Source organism: Aquila chrysaetos, chromosome 11, assembly GCF_900496995.4.
Source record: "Aquila chrysaetos chrysaetos chromosome 11, bAquChr1.4, whole genome shotgun sequence".
Taxonomy (NCBI): domain Eukaryota; kingdom Metazoa; phylum Chordata; class Aves; order Accipitriformes; family Accipitridae; genus Aquila; species Aquila chrysaetos.
The window spans coordinates 24,971,160-24,991,074 of NC_044014.1; the positions used below are offsets into that span (position 1 = coordinate 24,971,160).

The following is a 19,915-nucleotide window of genomic DNA, read 5'->3' on the forward strand; positions in this document are numbered from 1 at the left end:
AGTTTTATAGAGCAAAAGAAAACACAAACCTGTATTCTAGCAGTGAAGATATTCTTTTGGGGGAAGAGGAGAAGCTTCAGACTATAGTTCTTCCTCAACACACACTGTTTAAGTAATTTATTGACTTAAAGGTGTAATAAAAAAATTTGGCACCCTGGACTGTCGTCTTTTCTTGGAACTGCCCTTGTGCTGGCTTTTGCTTTGTGCTTTCTGAATGTATACATGCTACATTAAGGTTTGTAGCAGGTGTAATGTTTTCACAGTTGCGCAGTAATAGCCTGTCAGCATGTTTTTACCATCATTTGAGTTAGTGTGTAATTTTTGCCATGTGATACCTGTGTGGTACTGTAGGGCTAACAGGGGATCTACTGGACAGTTGTCATTAAGAAGTTGTTTAAAAAAAAAAAAAAATATCAAAGTTTAGCTTACCTTATAATAACTAGTTCCTGAAACATGGGGGTTTTTTGGATGTGGAAAGTAAACTCAATTTTTTTACCCACAGAATGGCTGCAGTAAGGGGATTGCAGCTCAAAGTACTCGTAATACCTCACCTTGACTGTGACCAAGAGCATCTGCTTCAGTAGCTGAGACTAGAAATCAGTACCTCTGGCTCATTCAGTTTTTGTTTTTCAACATTAATTTTTAAAAAACAGTATTTAGAGGTGCAATTGGTGGTATTTCTTGTTCAAAGATTTCTTTTTTTCAAACTATGATGTGATGGTAAAAAACCAACCAACCAAACAAACAAAAACCAACCAGAAAGCAGATAGCCCATGAAGGTGCTTTGTACAAATGCAGGTATTCTGAGAAAGCAAGTTTGCTGCTTCTGTCCTTCCTAAGTCTGTAAATAGTTATGTAATGGAAATAGGGTAAAGACTGGGCCCAGAACAGTGGATCGCTAGTGAAGGTCATGGTAGTTTACATTTTCAATAAAATTTGCCTCTCTATCCTGTTAACCCTGAAATTACTTCTGTGCTGTTTTTGTTCATAGGATAATAGAGATCTAATATTTGTGTATCATGTATAAGAATGTGTCTTCCAGCAGGTTGCCAGATGATGTTGAGGTGTTTCTGAAAAGGCATTGAGAGACGGTTACAAATGTGAACAGTTGAGGCTTTTGGTTTACTGTTCAAACTTAAATTTCTTGGGAGTGCGTGAAACTTTTCATTTCTTTTACTGCCTGTATAACATTTAATGAGACTAGCACTTAAAACCATAATTGTGTGTACACAGCTAATGCCTAACAGTTTTCAGACAATCTGTTTAAAGCCTCAGAGTGCTATAGCAATGCAAATAGTAATCTCCTTGCTTTCAGTGGGATTTATAGTTATGGGTACCTTTACATACTCAAAAATAAGACTTGTCAGGACTTAGCAATGTGACTTTTTTGGGGGTGGGATGTTAGAAAATGCTAAATGCTTTAAGAAATTCATGGGAATTATAAATGTGGTCAGATGGGCATGTAAATTCCACAAGCACAGAAACTACAGTAGGAAAAAAGTTATTTTTGAGACAAATTTCTGGCATAAGGTTACAGAAGTCCAGCTGAATTTTTACCAAGGATTCATTTTATGCAGCAGCAAAGCCTGTTAGTTTCTCAGTATAGGTAGCTGCGATTTATTAAAATAAATAAACAAAATCATTTACTGGTTGCATAAATGACTTCCAAGTCTTTGCTTAAATATGGAAACTTCACTGGTTTAACTAAATGCTAACACTATGTTGTTATTTCTAAATTAGTATGATTTCTGTGTGAACCAATCTCAGGGTTTGCAGTATATGTGAAGACTGTGAGAAAGCAGTAAGAGTAGTGGGTCCTTAATGTTTCAGAAGTTGTAAGCTATGCTAAATGGTTGAAACTCATGTTTCTTTTTTTTTTTTTAAGTCAATTACAAAACACTTCCTGAAGTCACCAAAACCAGTATTTTTTGTTATTTTTAGTCTTTATCTGTAGTACAAACTTAGTAAGCATGTTTTTTCTTGTTTTTTTTCTGAAGTGACTGAAATGATGAAGCCATAATCAAAATTTAGTGTACACACATTCATATAATTTTTAGTGAAAACACTCTTAAGTGTTAGGATAATCACAATTACTGTCTAAAATGGGTTTAAAACTATAAATGTTAAGAAATTACATTTTGGGGGTGTGTTTATTCTAAAATAAAGATTGGGGTGTGGGGGAGGAACCTGAACTTTTTAAGATAAGGTTGCTGTAGCATTCAATGCTCCACTGGCATCTTTGGCACTGTAACTGAGTCCTTGCCAGTCTGTGGACATGGGGCTAGCATCCTTCTTGGGCCTGAAAACCTCACTGTATTCCTTGGGTAGCCCATGTTTTTTTCTTATTAGTGCAGTAACCCAAATATGGAAACACTAATCTCTGGTCTTTAATTCTCTGTTTTTTCTGCTCTGCCAGATGTTAAAGTTGGGTGATATTTTAGATTCTTTATGGTGAATGATGTCACTCATGCATTTTCTCTTTTCCTTTGTTACGTGGGTGGTTGCTCTTCCTTCCTTTTTCTACCCTGTATCAAATGCATGCAAGAGGATGAGCTATGATTCTATAATTCTCCACCTCACCTGCTGAACCAACTTGCAGTATCCCCTTGCCCCCCTCCCCGATCCCCATGATTCGTTCTTGCTGTTGATGCATTCCTGCTTTGCATGGTGGGGTAACAGCTCAGAAATCTTCCTTTTCCCATCACTCAGGTTGAGGATATGTAGGCACACCGAGGTGAAATCATTAATGGGTTTGCATTGCCCTCCTGACAAAAGGCAGTCGCTTTCAAACTTGACCATTTGATGGTCTTTAGTCTTTCTCTCTAGATACTTAAGGGCAGGCACTTGAATGTGATACTTGTCCTCATAGTTTTGGTTTGTTCGTGGGGTCTTCTATGCAGCACAAAAAAAAATCATAGTGTAAATGGTATACCAACTTTTAGTTGGGAGTAACTGAGCTGCAGACCTTACTTCTTTCTTCATCTTTTTAGTGCCCTTTTTAGGAAGGTGGTATATTTATGAGGTCAGAGCAACAGTTTATATAATGCCTAAAGCAGAGACACAGACTGGAGCCTGCTAAATAGTCTGTGATACTCTTGTTAGTAAGCCAGTCTCTTGAAAATGTACCTGCATAGCTTTTCTGGTTCACACATCTTTTATGACAGTGTTCTGATCAGCTGCAGTCACTGATTGTTTATAGGAACAATTTTGCCTCTACTTTTTTGCCTGAAGGGAAGGGGGGATACATTTGAGACTTCCTGTTGTGAATGTTAGAAATAATGCCTGGTTTAACATTTGTGCTATATATGTAGCAGAATTAAATAGGTACCTCCTACCAAACTAATAATTTGTTAGTGTAAAGTAATACAATCTGTTTAAAACTTGTATATATTTGAGAAATTTTTACACTGTATTTTACAACATAATCCTTTCTTTCCTACTTATTGTAGGAAAGTAAGAGAGTCAACTTGGGCAGATGATCACAGTGTATGCATTATGAGGGTTTCTGAGCCAAAATGACTGTGACTAAAAATATCATGATATGGTACTTGGTTTTAATGCTATTTACAGGACTGATGGACTGTGGTGGTTGTACGTATGATGTATTAAAGGGTTGATTGACTCTGACAGTTGGATGTATGATGCTTAAATAAGTATTAAATTTCTAATTGGAAAGTAAAATAAAACCCCAACCTGTTTACAGGTGCTAAGTTGATGGTCTGTTATTGCTTTATGGTATATAATATATTAAAAAAAAAAAAATCCTGTTGCCTGACTGCTTTTTGTGAACCTTCAGTTTCTGAATGGAACTGTGTGTTGGCATAAAGTATGAATTTTTGGCAAATTTGCTCCTACTGCAATTGGAAATACAGTTATTTGAACAGGGCAGCCTTTTAAATTTGGATGTACAATTTCTAGTGATCTAGAAAACTAAACTCTTTGAAAAGTTGTGATTTACCTTGTTCCCAAAATTAATGGAATGAAAAATTCTTCTCAGCTTATTAGCTCTGTTGAAGAAATAATAGTATGTCACTGGATAAGTGTTATTCAGACCTATGTTCAGTGACAGAGCAGACACCATACTCAAAAGTTTTTGTAACACAATTATTAATATGGTTCTCAAATATTAGATAAAAAGCTACTTTCCTTTTAAATGGAGGTCGAATAACATGAAAAATATTACTGGTTCATCTGGTATAAAGTATTGCAGTGTTGAATAACTGGCTGTACTGGTTCCTGTAAGAGGTGAAATGGAATTAACCTTCCTGGTGACTAATCATTGTTTTTTTCAGAAGATAATGTTACTCGATTGCTGTATTTTTAGAAGAGAAACTAGTAATTAAGAAAAGAGATACAGGTAGGAGATGCATTTCTGTTGCATTATATTCTGACCCAGTCAAAAAAACTAAACCAAAAATGAAAAACAAAACCAAAAAAACCCAAACAAAAAAACCAACCTAAACCCCACTTAGCTTATCCTAGTTGTGAGACAGTTGCAAGCCAGAAATAATAATACCAGTATGAATATAGTTTTGCTTTGACTGTGCAAGCTAAAGCAGTGTGAAACTACGTTTTGTTTATTGTGCTGAGAAGAATGTGTGTATTCTTAATTTTCAGTAGCTCAGAGATCAGACCCAGTAATACAGTTATGAATGCAAACAGCTTCAAAATATATCCTGGAACCTGTAAGTTTCTTGAAAACTTGTGTGTGAAGTGATAGGATTTGCAAGCTCTCTATTATTAGATTTGGTCTGGGAACATCAGTCTTTGTAGCCCTGAACTGCCAACAACCTTTGTCCTTTATTTTACCTTCAGTTAAAAAACAAAAAAAAAGGGGGGGGGGGGGGCAGTGTGGGGTCGGTGTTGAAATAGGGAAGTAAATGAGTGTTGGCTAATGGCCACATCTTTTCCTAGAGTAAGGAAAAAAAAAACACCTTGGAAGGATAAATTGAGATTGTGGACCTGGATTTGAATGATATGTGATGTTTTGTAAATTATTTATCAGAGCAAGCCTTTCTGAAATGGCTAAAGCACTGTTATAGCCAAGGGAAGCAGAATGGTATGGTTGCCAAGAGGAGATTTTTACTGGATTCCACTAAAAGAAAAATCTTTCTTTTAAAATTATCTGTATTAAAGTAGGAGTTAAGAAATGTCCACAAGATGCTGCAAGTGAACAGTTGTGTTTGGATAGCTCTGGACCATTTTTCTGCTGATGATTATTGGTGTAGTTTACATACTTTTTGTTAATATCATTTTTGCTCCAAATACAAGTCTGTTTAAAGGTATAATGATGGGACAGATCTGTTGAATTATGATACCTTACTGGCAAGAATAGTAACTTAACTCATTTTCTTTTATTTATACATGTTGTTTTTAACTTGCAAGTGAAAAATTCTGCAGGTATATCCTTTCACACCTATAGAATTAGTGATCTCATTCAATGCCATCCTACCAAAACTGACAGAGAATATCAATAAAATAGTTTAAATTTTTTTGAAGCATGACTAAATTGGAAATCTGCCAGTTCTATAACGTCAACAATTATTTTTGTACAGGTAGCAATTTAAGATTTCAACTATCCATATAATCCATAATGGAGGTCTGGGTAAGACTAAGGACTACAGATGATGCTTGTTCCTATTAGTTATGAGATGGTAATACTGCAGCTCCCTTTTGTAGTTTATGGAAGAGAACAGACCTCTCCATGCTTATGAAAAGTCTTTGGCTCTGGTCATCTTTTATGTATATTCTTTGGGGTATACAAGTATGTCAGCGTTCTGATAATTGGATGGTGAAGAAATGAACAGTGAGCAGACCTTCTGAGGACTAAGCTTTTAGAAAGTACCATGCCTTAGGGTGTGTTTATATTGAAGTGGTTGTAGGCTAGGGTAAGGATATGTGTGCCTCCTCTTGGCTGGGTATGACAACTTTACCTGGCTGGTGTCAGTATTTGGAATCTGCTGCTTGATTTAAGATGATCCTAAAGCTCAATAATATAAACATAGTTTCAGTATTTCTGTATTATCTGTGTCGAGGTATAAGGGCATATCTACATGGAACTGATGCCTTCTCAAGAATACCCTTAAAAACAAGCATTGCCTACTTTGCAGAACTGTAATGGAATACAAGTTTGTAGGTCAAATGAAGATAGTCTGTCAGCCTTCAAAGTATTGTGGCATAGAGTGGAAATGTAAAATTGAAGATGAAAACAACAAATAGTTACTTTGATATACAAAACTAACAGCATTGCTTAGCTGAATCTGAAAACTAAGAATTTGCGAAAAACTATTTTAATTTTTGAGGAGTTGTGATGCTAGCTGCTAGCAGTCAGTCTGGGAAGGTACTCTATTATCTGACTATCTCACTTGAAGAAATAGTTGCACATCATTTTATTTGTTACAGATCTGTTTACAGATACTTCTGTGTAGGCTTTAATACATGAATATTTTGGATGATGCAAGTAAGTAGTTTCATTGATGCTCTAAAATTTACTGCAGAAACTGTTTTGGGGTATTTAATCTCAGATAGTTTGTCGCATATCAGATTAGGAAGATAGGGAAGTAAATTCTTTCAATTCTTACATATTTTTCTGAAAAATTCTGTGTATTGTTTCCAGACTTTGAAAGATTTGCATAGTTTTTTTATTCTGATTGTGTATCATAGCTGATGGGACTCATCAGACTGGAATGGGTAACTGTTGATCTGTTGAATCCAGTATTTTTACCCTAAAATGGTAACTGCAGAGTGGGGTTTAAGTTGTATTGGATGGAAAAGTAATAAAGGTATGTATTAAATTTGAGAGTTTTTGTAAAAGTTCCTGTTTTTCTTGTGGAAAAGAACTATAGTCATCTGTAATAAAGGCCAGTTTGCATCTTAACCTTTGAACACTATTACAAGTGTGCCTAGGCTGCCCAGTGAAGTGGTTGAGTCACCGTCCCTGGAGGTATTCAAAAAGCACGTAGACAGGGTACTCCATAACATGGTTTAGTGGGCATTGATGATGGTTGGACTTGATGATCTTGAAGGTCTTTTCCAACCTAAATGATTCTATGATCTGAAGAACAAGTGATTGTGTTCTGGAGTTGAAATTGTGTGTTCAAGAATAGTGTCCTAAGTTCTAGTTTTTCCTCATTTTTGTTAACACAAGTCCTTTATTGGAGAGGTTTACATGGATTAGTATACCACGTTGTTTATTATGGGCCAACTTAACATTTATGAAATATGTTAAGGTAATAAACTTTGTTATTCTAAAGTTAGCAAAATGGATGTTTGTCTTGGTAATTAATATGGGGTACAACAAAATGTCAGGTAAAAGTGAAAGAAAAGACTGCTGAGGCTTTTTTTTTCTCCCCTAGCTAACTCTGTCTGTTTATTTTTAAATGTAGCCACGAGCCGATCCCATCCCGATATGTAGCTTTTGTTTGGGAACGAAAGAATCAAATCGTGAAAAAAAACCAGAAGAGCTGTTGTCTTGTGCAGACTGTGGCAGCAGTGGTAAGTTGGCTGAATTTACAAATAATAGAAATGTTTATGTTTAAGTCTGTTTTTAAGGTATTAAAAATATTTTAAACTTCTGAATGTCATCCTCTCTTTGAACATAGATTGAGAACTGAAACAAAGCGAGGGATGGAGGAGACATACCTTCATACTTTTTTCTTTTTTTTTTTTCTTTTTTTTTACACTAAAATTTTGTCATCTGGATAACTACAAATGAGACATGTGAATTCATCTTTTTGCCAAAAGTATAGATCTGCTGAGTAAATCAGTAGGGAAACCACACATAAAATACAGGAATTCTGTTATTGTTTGGGATCTATGTTTAACCTGAAAACTCAGGTTTGCATTGTAACATCAAATGATGATCAAGAATTTTGCTTGCACAGATTTGCAACATTGTAGAAGCTGAGGAATATTCATCACAATAAAGACTGTGTAGCAGTCTTTGCTCTTGTGTATCTTGTGTATCCAATTCATTTCTTTATAAAATTCTTTAGTTATTCGAGTGGGTATTGAATAATATTTCAAATAACATACTAAAGCTGTTAGGCACCTGTTACTTGTCAGGCACAAGATAGTGACTCTCTACTGATCATATGTACCTTGCTCCTGTGTGTCGCAGCAGCTCTTGTGGACTTCCTGTGGCTGTTCTGAATGCAAGTGCTTCCCTTAAAGTGAGCAACTAGGTTAATTCTGAAAATGAAATACTGTAGCACACTGTTGCTTTGTGCAGTGCTTGTGCATGGATGATACCAAAGGTGTTCTTGGTCTAGGTTATTCCTGATTCACAGAGGGATTTGGCTAAGAAATGTGGGCAAATCTCTTTAGCAGCTCTATGCCATAAAGCTTTTTCTGGTGCAACTGTAGAGTTCTGGATGTGAAAATCCTCTGTAGTTTTAACTATTCTGAAAAAATCCCCTGTGGAAAATAGCTTTATTCTGGAAGAGGAGTTATTTGGCCAGTATAGTTTGTCAGTTGAGTGGACTGCTTTTGTTTAGCTGTGCCAGTAAAAAAAACTTTTGCTCCCATAAGCTTACAGCTGCATTGGGAAGTACTTTTGGTAAAGCTTTGCAATATAGACCATCCATCCCAGCTCAAAGACAAAATAGCAGTGCTGCTTAAAGTCACAGGCTGCAATATCCAACTGCTTGATGCTACCTCTTTGTGCTGGCACCTGGTTGCGTATAAACTGGATTGAGGAACAAACATAGTTAAAAGACAACAAGTTTGATAAGTTCCCCAGTGCAGTTCACTGCAGAGCCATACCAACTTCTGTGCCAGAATGAAGAAGCAGCAAGTGCTCAGGAGGGAAATGAGAAGAGAAGCGGTAGGGTCTGCGTAAGCCAGCACTACTTTTGAGAAGGCTGGAAGTGAAAGTACTGTTTCGGTGTCTTTGAATTCAGAGTCCATGTGTATCATCATTTTGTAGGTGTGCTGAAGATAATCTGTCTTGGGTACTGTGATAGCTACGTAGATACTTCAGTGAAAACAAAACAGTGTGGATCAAAACTGTGTTGTCAGTTAATCAGGATATGCTTTTGATTGTGTGCTTCTGAATCTGTCACCCCAGACAGAGTCTTTTTATTTTAGCCAGTGTATTTTTTAGTACATTTAAGCAAATGATTAAACAGTGAAGTAAGGAAGTGGCTTTTTCACCCCTGTATGCAAAACCAAACCCCATAGATTTTAAACTGTCTTCCTTTAATGGTTTACAGGTTTCCTGTATTTTCAAATCTGTATTCTAATATTCGGAAATTGAATAAGATTTGTGCTTGGTTAGACTCTGGTACACAGAGTTTACATTAATCAGGTGAGCTTAGATATCAGCTACTCTTCTGTTGTGTAATAATCCCCTGGTAGGTCTAAGATGCTTTAGAACTGGAAGTCTTGACTTTCATGGATCAGCTTCCATTTGAATTAACACTGATACATTCTCTCTGCCTCATTAAGACTAAATTATCTTTAATTAGTTCCTGAGATATATTAGATATAAAGAATGAAATGTTGAGACTGCCAATCAGATTGCTGGATGGTTAAACTTTAGCTACTGATGCCTAACTAAAATAAAAACCAATCTCAGAGCAATTTATAAATAACAAAACTTCACTCAAGTGGAGGTTTATTGTAATTGGATTTGTAATTTTGCACATTGCAGTGTATCTCAAAGCTGGTCTTGCTGTCTAACAAACAAAAGAAATTGCATGTTGCGCACAGCAAGCAAATTGTTCAGTTGATCAGAAATTAAATTGCAGTGCCCACTACTGGCATGTCTGCTTTCCGTTATGTTTTTGTTGTCCGTCGCTTGTGTCTCTTCAGGTAATGCTTCTGTGTTCTGAAAGCAGAAACTATCTGGATATCTGCACATTTCATTGATGTTACCCTTATTTTGTGATATTTGGGAGGATAATGTATTTGGGCACTGGAAATGAAATGCACTGCTATGTCACTTTGCACAGGGCATTTTCTAAAGGAGTAAGATGAGCGATGTCAGGTGTGAGAAAACAAACTCTACAACGAAAGCAAACATTGCTCTTCTTTTTTTTTTTTTTTTCCTTTTCCTTTCCCTCCTGCTTTTTTCCCCGATCTTTTGATTTTGAAAAATTGATAGACTTGAGAACTGTAATCGAACTGAACTCTACTTCCATTTTTCCAATTGAGAGGTGCAGAAGCAATTAAAGAGCTGTTGCTGACAGATTTTAAAAGGGAGTTGAAGTTTTAGAAAGAGGAGGGGGGAAAAAAAGTTGAGTTACTGGGGAACAATAATAAATATTTAAAGGGGAAAAAAATAGCTAAAAGTAGAATACCTGTGGGTACTGTCCTTTCAAACAAATAGCATGTTAGGCTGAGAAGGCAAGAGGGTTACCAATCAAAGATGGGTGGGGGAGGCTGGAGAGCAGAGCAACAAAGACATCAGAGTCAGGTCAAGAGGAATAGGGACAGAAAATGTTTGGGAAGGACTGTGCAGAGATTGCTTTATAAGGGAAATTTAGGGTATGCTTTAAGAACAAGGGAGTATGGGAGTTGTCTTAGTTATTACCATCTGTGGGAGGGTGTTGGCTAGCTGGATAAAATGAACTGTTAAGAAACCTGCAGGTGGAAAAACCTACTACATACCCACGATAGGTGCACTGATCCTCTCTGCTCATGGCTAAAGTTACCCTAAATAATAATGCTTCCTACCTAAAAGGTTATCAAACACAAGGGGGTTTTTTGTGGATTGTCTTATACATTAGTTCCCCATATTTGTATCAAAGTTAAAAATAACTAACTACAGAAATTTGTTAAACTATGGAAGTAGTTAAACAAGAGTTCCCTTTAAAAGTGAAACCTGTGTTGATTACCACTTCGTGTTTAGTAGGCATTACCCTCTACTTGTTATTGTTATATTTGCACTATGTCAATTTATGTCCAAAATGAAGAGTGTAAGTATTGTTAGCTATTAAAGAACACCACCATATGGTATTTTGAAATCTGAAAATTTCTGTGCTGTCTCTGCTAGTGCATACCTAGGAAAGACAGTAAAAGAACATGGCAAATGCATAGTGATTACTCCCATTTGCACTCTTCCAGCCTCTAGGTATTTGTGGCTCAGGGACATGGAGTTGCAGGCAGAATCTTCATATTTAATACCAATGGATTTTTTTTTTCCTTGAATTTTTGTCCAATAGTAAAATCTAACACTTAAGGGTATTAACAAATGTATTAAGCTGTGTAACTGCTTGAATGAGAAATGTTATGTTGGTAGATAACAGAGAAATAAAGTAACCCTGTTACACCTAATCTGTGCATAGTTACCAACCAGTAAGAATGGATGTTTCATACGTTTATACTTCTCAGTTACTTACTTAAGGCAAAGTTAACATCAACAATTTAAATGACAACTTACAGAAGTAAATAACTTCTGTGCAGGGTAGATAACTGAAATTAAATGTACTTATATAGAGGTAATTGGTTTATGATTACACTTTAATGTGTTAATATAGTTGTTAAGTCATGGTTGATGAAATCAGTCTTTCTGTGATATTGATTATTAATATCAGCCACTCTAGGGAGCTTTTTTCTTACTTAGATTTTTTTAAATGAAGCACTTGTTAAGCTTTATTGAAGGGAGCAGTGCAGCATTGAACTCAACTATGCAGTTACACAGTATATTTGTCACTTTCAGGAAAAATAGTATCTTTAAGTGCATACTCAGTTTTAACCACAAAAATTTGTTAATGTGCTTAAACAATATGCTAGGAATCAAATGGCAATGCTTTTTCTATATCTTTGCTTTTGAAACTACTCTTTGAATTTATTATTAATTGTTCTTTACTAATAGATTATATTCCTGCATTTTGTTTTGAGAATGTGCTATATTTACACAATTTAAGTTGTCTTTTAAAATTTAACAAAAGTGGATGAAACCACTTTTGGATTTGTACATACAATAAAACAAATTAAAATCTGAAATTTGCACTTTAAGTGGCTTTTGCATTCCATCAGTCATCTTTGCCATTCATGCCTCAGTCCGCTAGAAGACGAAAATAGAAAATGCTCATGGATTAGCCTGTTTTCTTGTTTGTGGTGGTTTAGCTCAGTCTTGGACTGAGAAACAGCAGATGGAGAAAGTCTGAATCATCATGACTAGACCATTACCTGGAAGAAAGCATGTATCCCGACTCTGACAGTGAGAAGGAAGCATCCTTCATGCGCATCACATAACTGCAGCCATCTATAAGTGCAGCATGACATCAGGGATTCTTATCTCTGACAACTTGTGGGTTGATGTTCTTGATAATCTCTGAATATAATACTGGCAAAAAGTGTTTCCCTGGGAAGGCTTATCCCTTCCTATTTAGCAGTGCTTTTATCTTTTTTTGGATTAAGGGTACACTCCATTGAGGTTGTTGAAGACGTGAAAAATTACTGCCAGTATTGCCTAAGGTGTTGTATGTGTTCAGTTGTCTGCTATCTTGTATTAATTGGAAAAGCCATGTAGGCCGCCTAGGCTACCATGAGAAGAGGATGGTCCCGCCAGGGAATAAAGAATAGTTTTATGAGAGGTGGTAGTTCAGCTACTCTTCCCTACTCCCCACAATGTTTTAAGTCATCCTTTGCAGTAAGCTTTTCTTGTGCCAATTGTCTGCTTCATTTTTTCCTTCTTACTGCTCTGAAATTGTTCTTTGTATGTAATTAAGTAATAAGTTGGAATGAAAAATGCATTTAGTTTGACTGTTACGTTTCTCTGGTAGATACTTAGTATATTTAGAAAAATAGCTAATACAGTTTTATCTAAAGATTTCCTCTGTTCATGTTGCACTGCTATGAAAGGGGAATGTGGTCAAGTTTGTAAAAATACTTTCTTCAGAACCAATGGCAGTTTAATATGCTATGGAAATAACCTAGTGAAAATAAAATTCAATTTCAGGTGCTTGTGTAGACCATTCACAGGTGTCAGTTACAGTAGAAGTCAACTTTCTACCTCTCTTCATAAATGAGTTTTATGGCAGTTACTCTGTATCTTTGTATGAAGCAGATGAGGTAAATAATGTGTTGCAAAGTTCTGAAAACAGCTGGTGCTTGCAGGGTTCTGGTGGTGCTGGCTACATCCTGTTGAACTTAAGAATCCATTTTACCTATCTTAAATCTCAAGCTTTAAATATTTTGGTTTTTTTAGGACATCCATCATGTTTGAAATTCTGTCCTGAGTTAACAACAAATGTGAAGGCCTTAAGATGGCAGTGTATTGAATGCAAGACATGCAGTGCATGTAGGATCCAAGGCAAAAATGCAGTAAGTTTAGACTGTTGAGTGTTACCTGACTTTTCTTTGTTTACTGTAGCTCTATACTTAGCACATGTGCAAATACAAATCACTGATGTACAACTTCAAGCAATGCTGTATTAAGTCTTTTTTTCCTCTTCCTCTTCCTCCCCACCCCCACCCTGTGCCCCCTTCAGGATAACATGCTTTTTTGCGACTCCTGTGATAGAGGGTTCCACATGGAGTGCTGTGACCCACCACTTTCCCGAATGCCAAAAGGTGATAATAAAAATCCTTTCAATGAAAATACTATCATTCATAGTCTTTTCTCATACTAAGTGACCAAAAGCTCTTGAGCATGCTAATTATTTTTACATTGGTAAACAGTATGATTTCAATCATGTCAAAGCCAATTTTATTTTTCTTTACTTGAGATTTACTATTTTCCTGAGAACAGAAAGGTCTGCGGTCAGTTGACCAGATGAATTCACTGCATACTGAGCTCTTGGCCAATTTATTGAAGGTGAAGTTTCACAAAGGCTGTTAAAATGTTTGGAGTATATACACTGACAAAGAAGTCCTTAGAGTAGGTGAAAGAGCCTGCTTCTTCCTGCCTTTTGTAAGAGAAATTTAAAAAACAGAGAAGCAAACAAAACACCTGTCTCTTCAGGTTCTCTAATCGCTAGATTTCTGATATATAGCACCTCTCACTTCTGCTCTCACATCTTTATGGCTTTCCCTATTTAATCTTAAAGTTACACTAAAGACTTCTTCCAGCTTTTTTTTCCTCCAAATTCCCAGCCTTATCTATAATAAATTAAGTGTTCAGACACGATCAGCTAACGTTAAAAGGATGCCAAATTCAAGTTGTTGTATATTAAAACAAGCATACCTAGGTGTGATCTGGTATTTTCTTTAGCACACTCTAGCCTAGATTGCTTTGTAACGCACATGTAATTTTTTTTTTTTTCCTCTGTCTTAATTGTGTCTGAAGAAAGATCTAGGTAGTATAAGGAGGGACAAGCTAGAACAGAAATTCTTCTAAGAACCCATTTGCTCACAATCTTTTCTGTGACCCTTGTTGCCTCTTTTCTTTCCCCTTTCCATGAGCACTTTGCTTTCAAATATTTCAAAGTATGGATAGAAGTGGATCACTTTTCTCTGTCCACTTCCCCTTCCCTATGTCCTGTTCATAAGATAATTTGTTGACCTTGTGTACTTGGCATGTATCTTGGTAGACACCTGCAGTACAGATTAAATAAACTGTGTACAATTAAACTTTTTTTCCTTTATGTAGGGATGTGGATTTGCCAGGTCTGTAGACCAAAGAAGAAAGGGAGAAAGCTACTTCATGAGAAAGCTGCCCAAATAAGGCGACGATATGCAAAACCTATTGGACGACCGAAAAATAAACTAAAGCAACGAATGTTGTAGGTTTCTCTTGAATTTTTTTTAATGTTTCTAGAATGTAGTCAGATAAGAGTTGATGCAGGTTCAACTACAGTTTTTAACTGTATTTCAAGTTGGGGAAAATAGGTGGCAAGTATTCTAGTACATGCGTTTCAGCCCAATGGCTAGTAAATTCTTAATTACAGTGGGTGCTTTTTGCGTCATGTCAGAAAGTGATGAAAAAACTTCCTGCAACTTACTTTTCTAGATCCCATAATTTTTTAACAAAACTTGTACCTATAGCAGATGCAAATAAAAGTTTGTATGATAACATATGCCAAAGCCGTCTTTTAAGTGTAACTTCAAATGAAGTACATACATAATCTATACTAAGTGGATAATAGTGAGTTACTTACATCCAGCTTTAGGAGACTGTTCTGCTCAAAGACCTGTTCAAAAGTTGTATAAAAATGACTTTATTAGTTAATATCAGCTCACAAAACCCATTCCAAAACGCAAACTACGCAAGTACTACAGAAGTTCTGGTTTCAGTGGTACTCTGGAAAAAATTATTACTTGAATTCTGCTGTTAAGCTGCCACTGGTTACTAGGGAAAGAGGTTGTAATTCCTCTTGCTTCTCAGGAATGTGTTTATCTAAGACAAGAGAGTGCTGTAATTCTTTTGGCATCTATCTTTCCAGGGAACACTGTAGTTGGACATCTTAAAGCTTGGTTGGAGGATTGTTTAAGTAGCATTCAAATGCTGAGTTGACTTTACACTGAGTGTTAAACAGGAACAGATTCTGTGTTAAGTCCAGTAGCATGTTGCCCTCAGTCACATGTTCTATGCACATATGCCTTTCTTCCCCTCCTATTTAACTATCTGTTTGGCCATGTTAGCTCAGCAGCTGAGCTTTCTGGCTCTATGTACTACTCATTCCATCACGTGGCTGTTACCCAACCATTTTTCTCTATAGTCTAAACACCTGTCTGGTATTCTTTGGAGTTGCATGGTAGCTGCTGTAAAACTTTGCATTTTGCATAATAAGGATTTCTGGAGCCAGTGGAGCCAACATGTAGAAATAGAAGGAAAAAACCCATACTTGCAGTACTAGAGTACAGCACACTAGTCAAGTTGATGTACTTGGTACTGTGCAGCTTGCTATATTTTCTTTCCCCTCTCTCTGCCAGCATCTCTTGTCTTGCCTTTTTGGTCCTTGTCCTAAAGTTCAGTGTATGCTGCTCTAGGAAAGTAGTATAGGACAAGGATGATGTGTGGTGCTATATGAAAGTAAAAGATGTAGTTGTAGTGGTTCATGAGAGCATGCTGTTAACAGAAGAGTGGGTGAAACATTTTTTTACTTCTCCGTTCTCCTCCTGACTAAATAACTTAAGAATTTGAAGGTCATTGTAATAACTATACAACTTTCAGTGTTCTAACTGAAATTCCTATATGCCATTGTGTGTGCATAATAAAAACGTTCCCTGTATATCTAGCTAAACCTCTGGTTTTACCCCTTTGAAAACTCCTAAGCCTTCAACTGGAGGTTAGGGAAATACAGTACTGCTATCTTACTTCTCTAAAAACATGTCCCTGATTTGGGTTCCCACAGCGGATTTAGCAGGAATATCTGTCTGACACAGTAATTCTGCTTCTCCTCCTTCCTCGTACGTGTAAAAGAAAGGTTGGAAAGGTGGTGAGGGTTTTACTGTTATATTTTGCTAATGGGTTTCTAAGCTACAACTTTAAAAATAAATGTCATGCTAAAGGATGCAGAAGTTCTCTTAGCGTTGGATGATGATTATGAATATTTTTATAAAGACTTTCTTTTCTTTGTAGCACATGAGCCACATGAGCATGTTAGAGTAGTACTTGAGGGGGTTGTTTGTATACTGAATATTTGCAATACTGTGGGCACATTTCTATTACTTCAATGTCTAATATATATAGATATATATAAAACAAAGTAGTCTTGTTTTGGAAAAATAGTGGTTAGGAGATGGAATAAGAGAAGAGACTCTTCCTCATGGAATTCTATTTAAAAGTGATCGTGGAATACAGAAGACAACAGTGTCATGCATAAAAGTGCGTGGCCACATGAAATACAGGAAGGTTAGCTAATGCCGCTTAGTTCTTTTTGTGTAGTACAAAGAAAATCTGTCCAGTAGTACTGGAATAATTTTTTGCCTGTTGACCATCTGTAGGAGGCCCTTCACAGGCAAATTACTGTGTAGTATTAACTAAAACCAGGTGTGTGTTGGTGCCTCTGGCACTGATGGTGATTACTACATCTGGTAATAAGAATAGGTCTTGTGATGGACATAAGCTTATGGCACCAAAGGATTCAAAAGACTTAGAAGTTTTTGGTTTTGTTGCCTCTTAGGAGCTAACCAAATTTAAGGATGTGTGAGTGGAGAAGGGGCTAGTTCTTAAACTGGTGGGCCCTTGGAGTTCAGTAAACCAGATGGTAGCCCCAGGCTGTTCAATCTTTAATTAGAAGTAACCTGTTGGAATTAATTACTTCAGCATCTCAATTAAGAAGGCAAATCTGTGGAAGAAAACTTTCCGCTGCAGAGTAAATAAGCTGACTTCAAAGAGCAGGATGGAAAAGGGAATGGAAGCATTTGATGCAACTACATAGCTTTGCAATTTGATCATGCCTCCTGATACCTATTCCTTTTACTGCAAATATTTTTAAAAGTTCTGTTTCTATATACTTACAATATACTACTCTTCAGTGTATCATTCACTGTTGTTCCTCTCTTCAGTCATTAGTGACCAGCTAAACCTGTACTTCTGGTGTAACAAATGTTGGCTTTCAGCATGCCCTTTTTCTTCCTAGCATTTAAATAACATTCACCGTTCTTCTTTCTTAACACCTTCCATGTTAGGCCTGATTGGTTTACGGCTTTTCTACAAACACCACTTGGTCTTACTGTTCTGTTTTTTCCTTTCCTTTTTTTTTTTTTTTTTTTTTTTTTCCCCGCTATTGTTACAATTTCTAAAGAAAACAGGGTCTATTTTTTTGGTTTTGTTGTAACGCTCTTCATAAACTACCTCATTTTGCTTTTAGGTCTTTGGCAGTAATTTTTACTACTAGTGTTGACATACATAATCCAATGAGAGTGTGGAAAAAATAGCAGTTTCTTGAAAACTGACTGTATTGCTTTAAAGGTCTAATAGACTTTCTCTACAGTTTAAGCAAATGTAGTCTGAAGTGTTTTGATATGCAGTAATTTATTAACACTGAACATGTACATCTCCTTTGTGTGTACAATAAACTCTATGGTGATGGAGCAGTTATTGTATTCAGACACAGTGCGTTGATGTTTTTCTCCAAAGCAGCACACTCTTTTGCCATGCCTAAAAGTAGATAGGAAGGCTGTGTACTTGTGACATCTTCCTATCCTAGCTGCTTCTATTTATATATACTGTGGACTATCTTTTAAAGAATGGGGGAGAAGGGTCAAAAAGGAAAAAGGAAAAGGGGAAAAAAAAAACAGTTGGCTGTCACATCATAGCATGAAATGTATTTCCAAAGTGCATATGTCTTTAAATTTCTTACAAGATTTTTAGGTACAGTGGCATAAATAACTTGTATAAACTGTAGTACTATTTGGCAGTAGTTATACATTTTTAATGCTGATTTTTATTTCCCAAATTTTTGCATAGGTCTGTAACCAGTGATGAAGGATCCGTGAATGCATTCACAGGAAGGGGGTCACCTGGTAGGGGTCAAAAGACTAAAGTGTGTACCACACCTTCATCTGGTCATGCTGCATCTGTGAAGGATTCAAGCAGCAGATTGCCTGTTACAGACCCCACTCGGCCTGGTGCCACCACCAAAATCACCACCACCTCCACCTACATATCTGCCTCTACACTTAAAGTTAACAAGAAAACCAAAGGGCTCATTGATGGCCTTACTAAGTTCTTTACACCATCACCTGATGGTCGCAGATCACGAGGTGAAATAATAGACTTTTCAAAGCACTATCGTCCAAGGAAAAAGGTCTCTCAGAAACAGTCATGCACTTCTCTTGTGTTGGCTACAGGTACCACACAAAAGCTAAAACCTCCACCTTCTTCACTTCTACCCCTAACCCCCATCTCTGGTCAGAGCCCCAGTTCGCAAAAATCCAGCACTTCCACTTCTTCTAACTCTCCCCAAAGTTCTTCCAGTCAGTCAAGCATACCCTCCTTTAGTAGCCTTCCTAATAACAGTCAGCTAAAGGGACTCTTTGATGGACTCTCTCATATCTATACCACTCAGGGACAGTCTCGAAAAAAGGGACACCCAAGTTATGCACCACCCAAACGTTTGCGTCGTAAACCAGAATTATCTTCCACATCAAAATCTAATAGCCATTTCTATGGAAAGAAAGAGGTTAGGAGCAGGTTTATTTCTCATGCCTGTACCTCTGGATGGGGTGTGTCTAGAGGACATGCTTTTAAAGCAGTTGCTCACCTCAAGAGAACAACTTTCCTTAAAAAGCACAGGATTCTAGGCAGATTAAAGTATAAAGTGACCCCTCAGATGGGGACCCCCTCACCAGGGAAGGGGAGCTTGGCAGACGGAAGGATTAAACCTGATCAGGATGATGGTAAGCAAAGGTCAAAGCGCCAACCAAACCTGCATCCCGTCCAAAACCAAAATTCTTATATTGTCACATAGGTCTTAGCTATTTCTCTTGTTCTTACTTCACTTTCATACAAAAGCAACGAAACTTTGACCTTTTATCTAATGCTGACTAAATTTCCAACATGTTTTTTCTGACTAATACCACACCACCTTTTTATTATTTTTTGCGTCTGTAGTTGACACTAGGAGCCCCAGATGCCTTCATAATGTTGCTTATGGCTGTGTAGTACCGCATGAGTAGCCACTTTTCATGCTACTTCCTTGTTCTTCCCCTGCCCTTTCTCTGGCAGTAGTGCTGTCGTCATGATTGTGTCCTGTCAGTGCTTATAATGGTGGGCATTTCAATTCATTTCCCTCTGCTCCATTGCTTTTTCATGAACAATTCCATCCTGCTACAGTCTCCACAACACTTGATCTGTACTGCTGTGAACTACCTTTTTTATAATTACTTTTATTTAAGAAAAAATATATTTATAATGTTTGAATGTGGACTTAGTTTAGCATTGGTCTCCAACTTTTAAGGGCAACTTTTTTTCTCTTATTTTTATTTTTACCTTGTAGAGTATACTGGAATTTTATCAGGTGGCATAGTTCTAGTGATAGAACATACTCCATTTCATGAGGTTCAAAACTAATGTAGT

At 36.8% G+C, this 19,915-nt stretch overlaps 1 protein-coding gene across 9 annotated transcripts in view; it reads left to right on the top strand.

Annotated features, from left to right (window-relative positions):
- Positions 1-19,915, top strand: part of KAT6B (lysine acetyltransferase 6B) — a 119,869-nt gene that overhangs the window by 56,951 nt on the left and 43,003 nt on the right. For 6 of the 9 annotated variants that reach the window (XM_030030161.1, XM_030030165.2, XM_030030162.2 and 3 more), the window contains exons 3-7: positions 7,386-7,494; positions 13,157-13,272; positions 13,440-13,521; positions 14,540-14,672; positions 18,305-19,236. In XM_030030161.1, coding sequence (XP_029886021.1) covers positions 7,386-7,494; positions 13,157-13,272; positions 13,440-13,521; positions 14,540-14,672; positions 18,305-19,236 — 1,372 coding nt within the window. Of the gene's footprint in view, positions 1-7,385; positions 7,495-13,156; positions 13,273-13,439; positions 13,522-14,539; positions 14,673-18,304; positions 19,237-19,915 lie in introns of those variants that run through there. The other 3 variants (XM_030030168.2, XM_030030169.2, XM_030030170.2) reach the window with 3 other exon arrangements.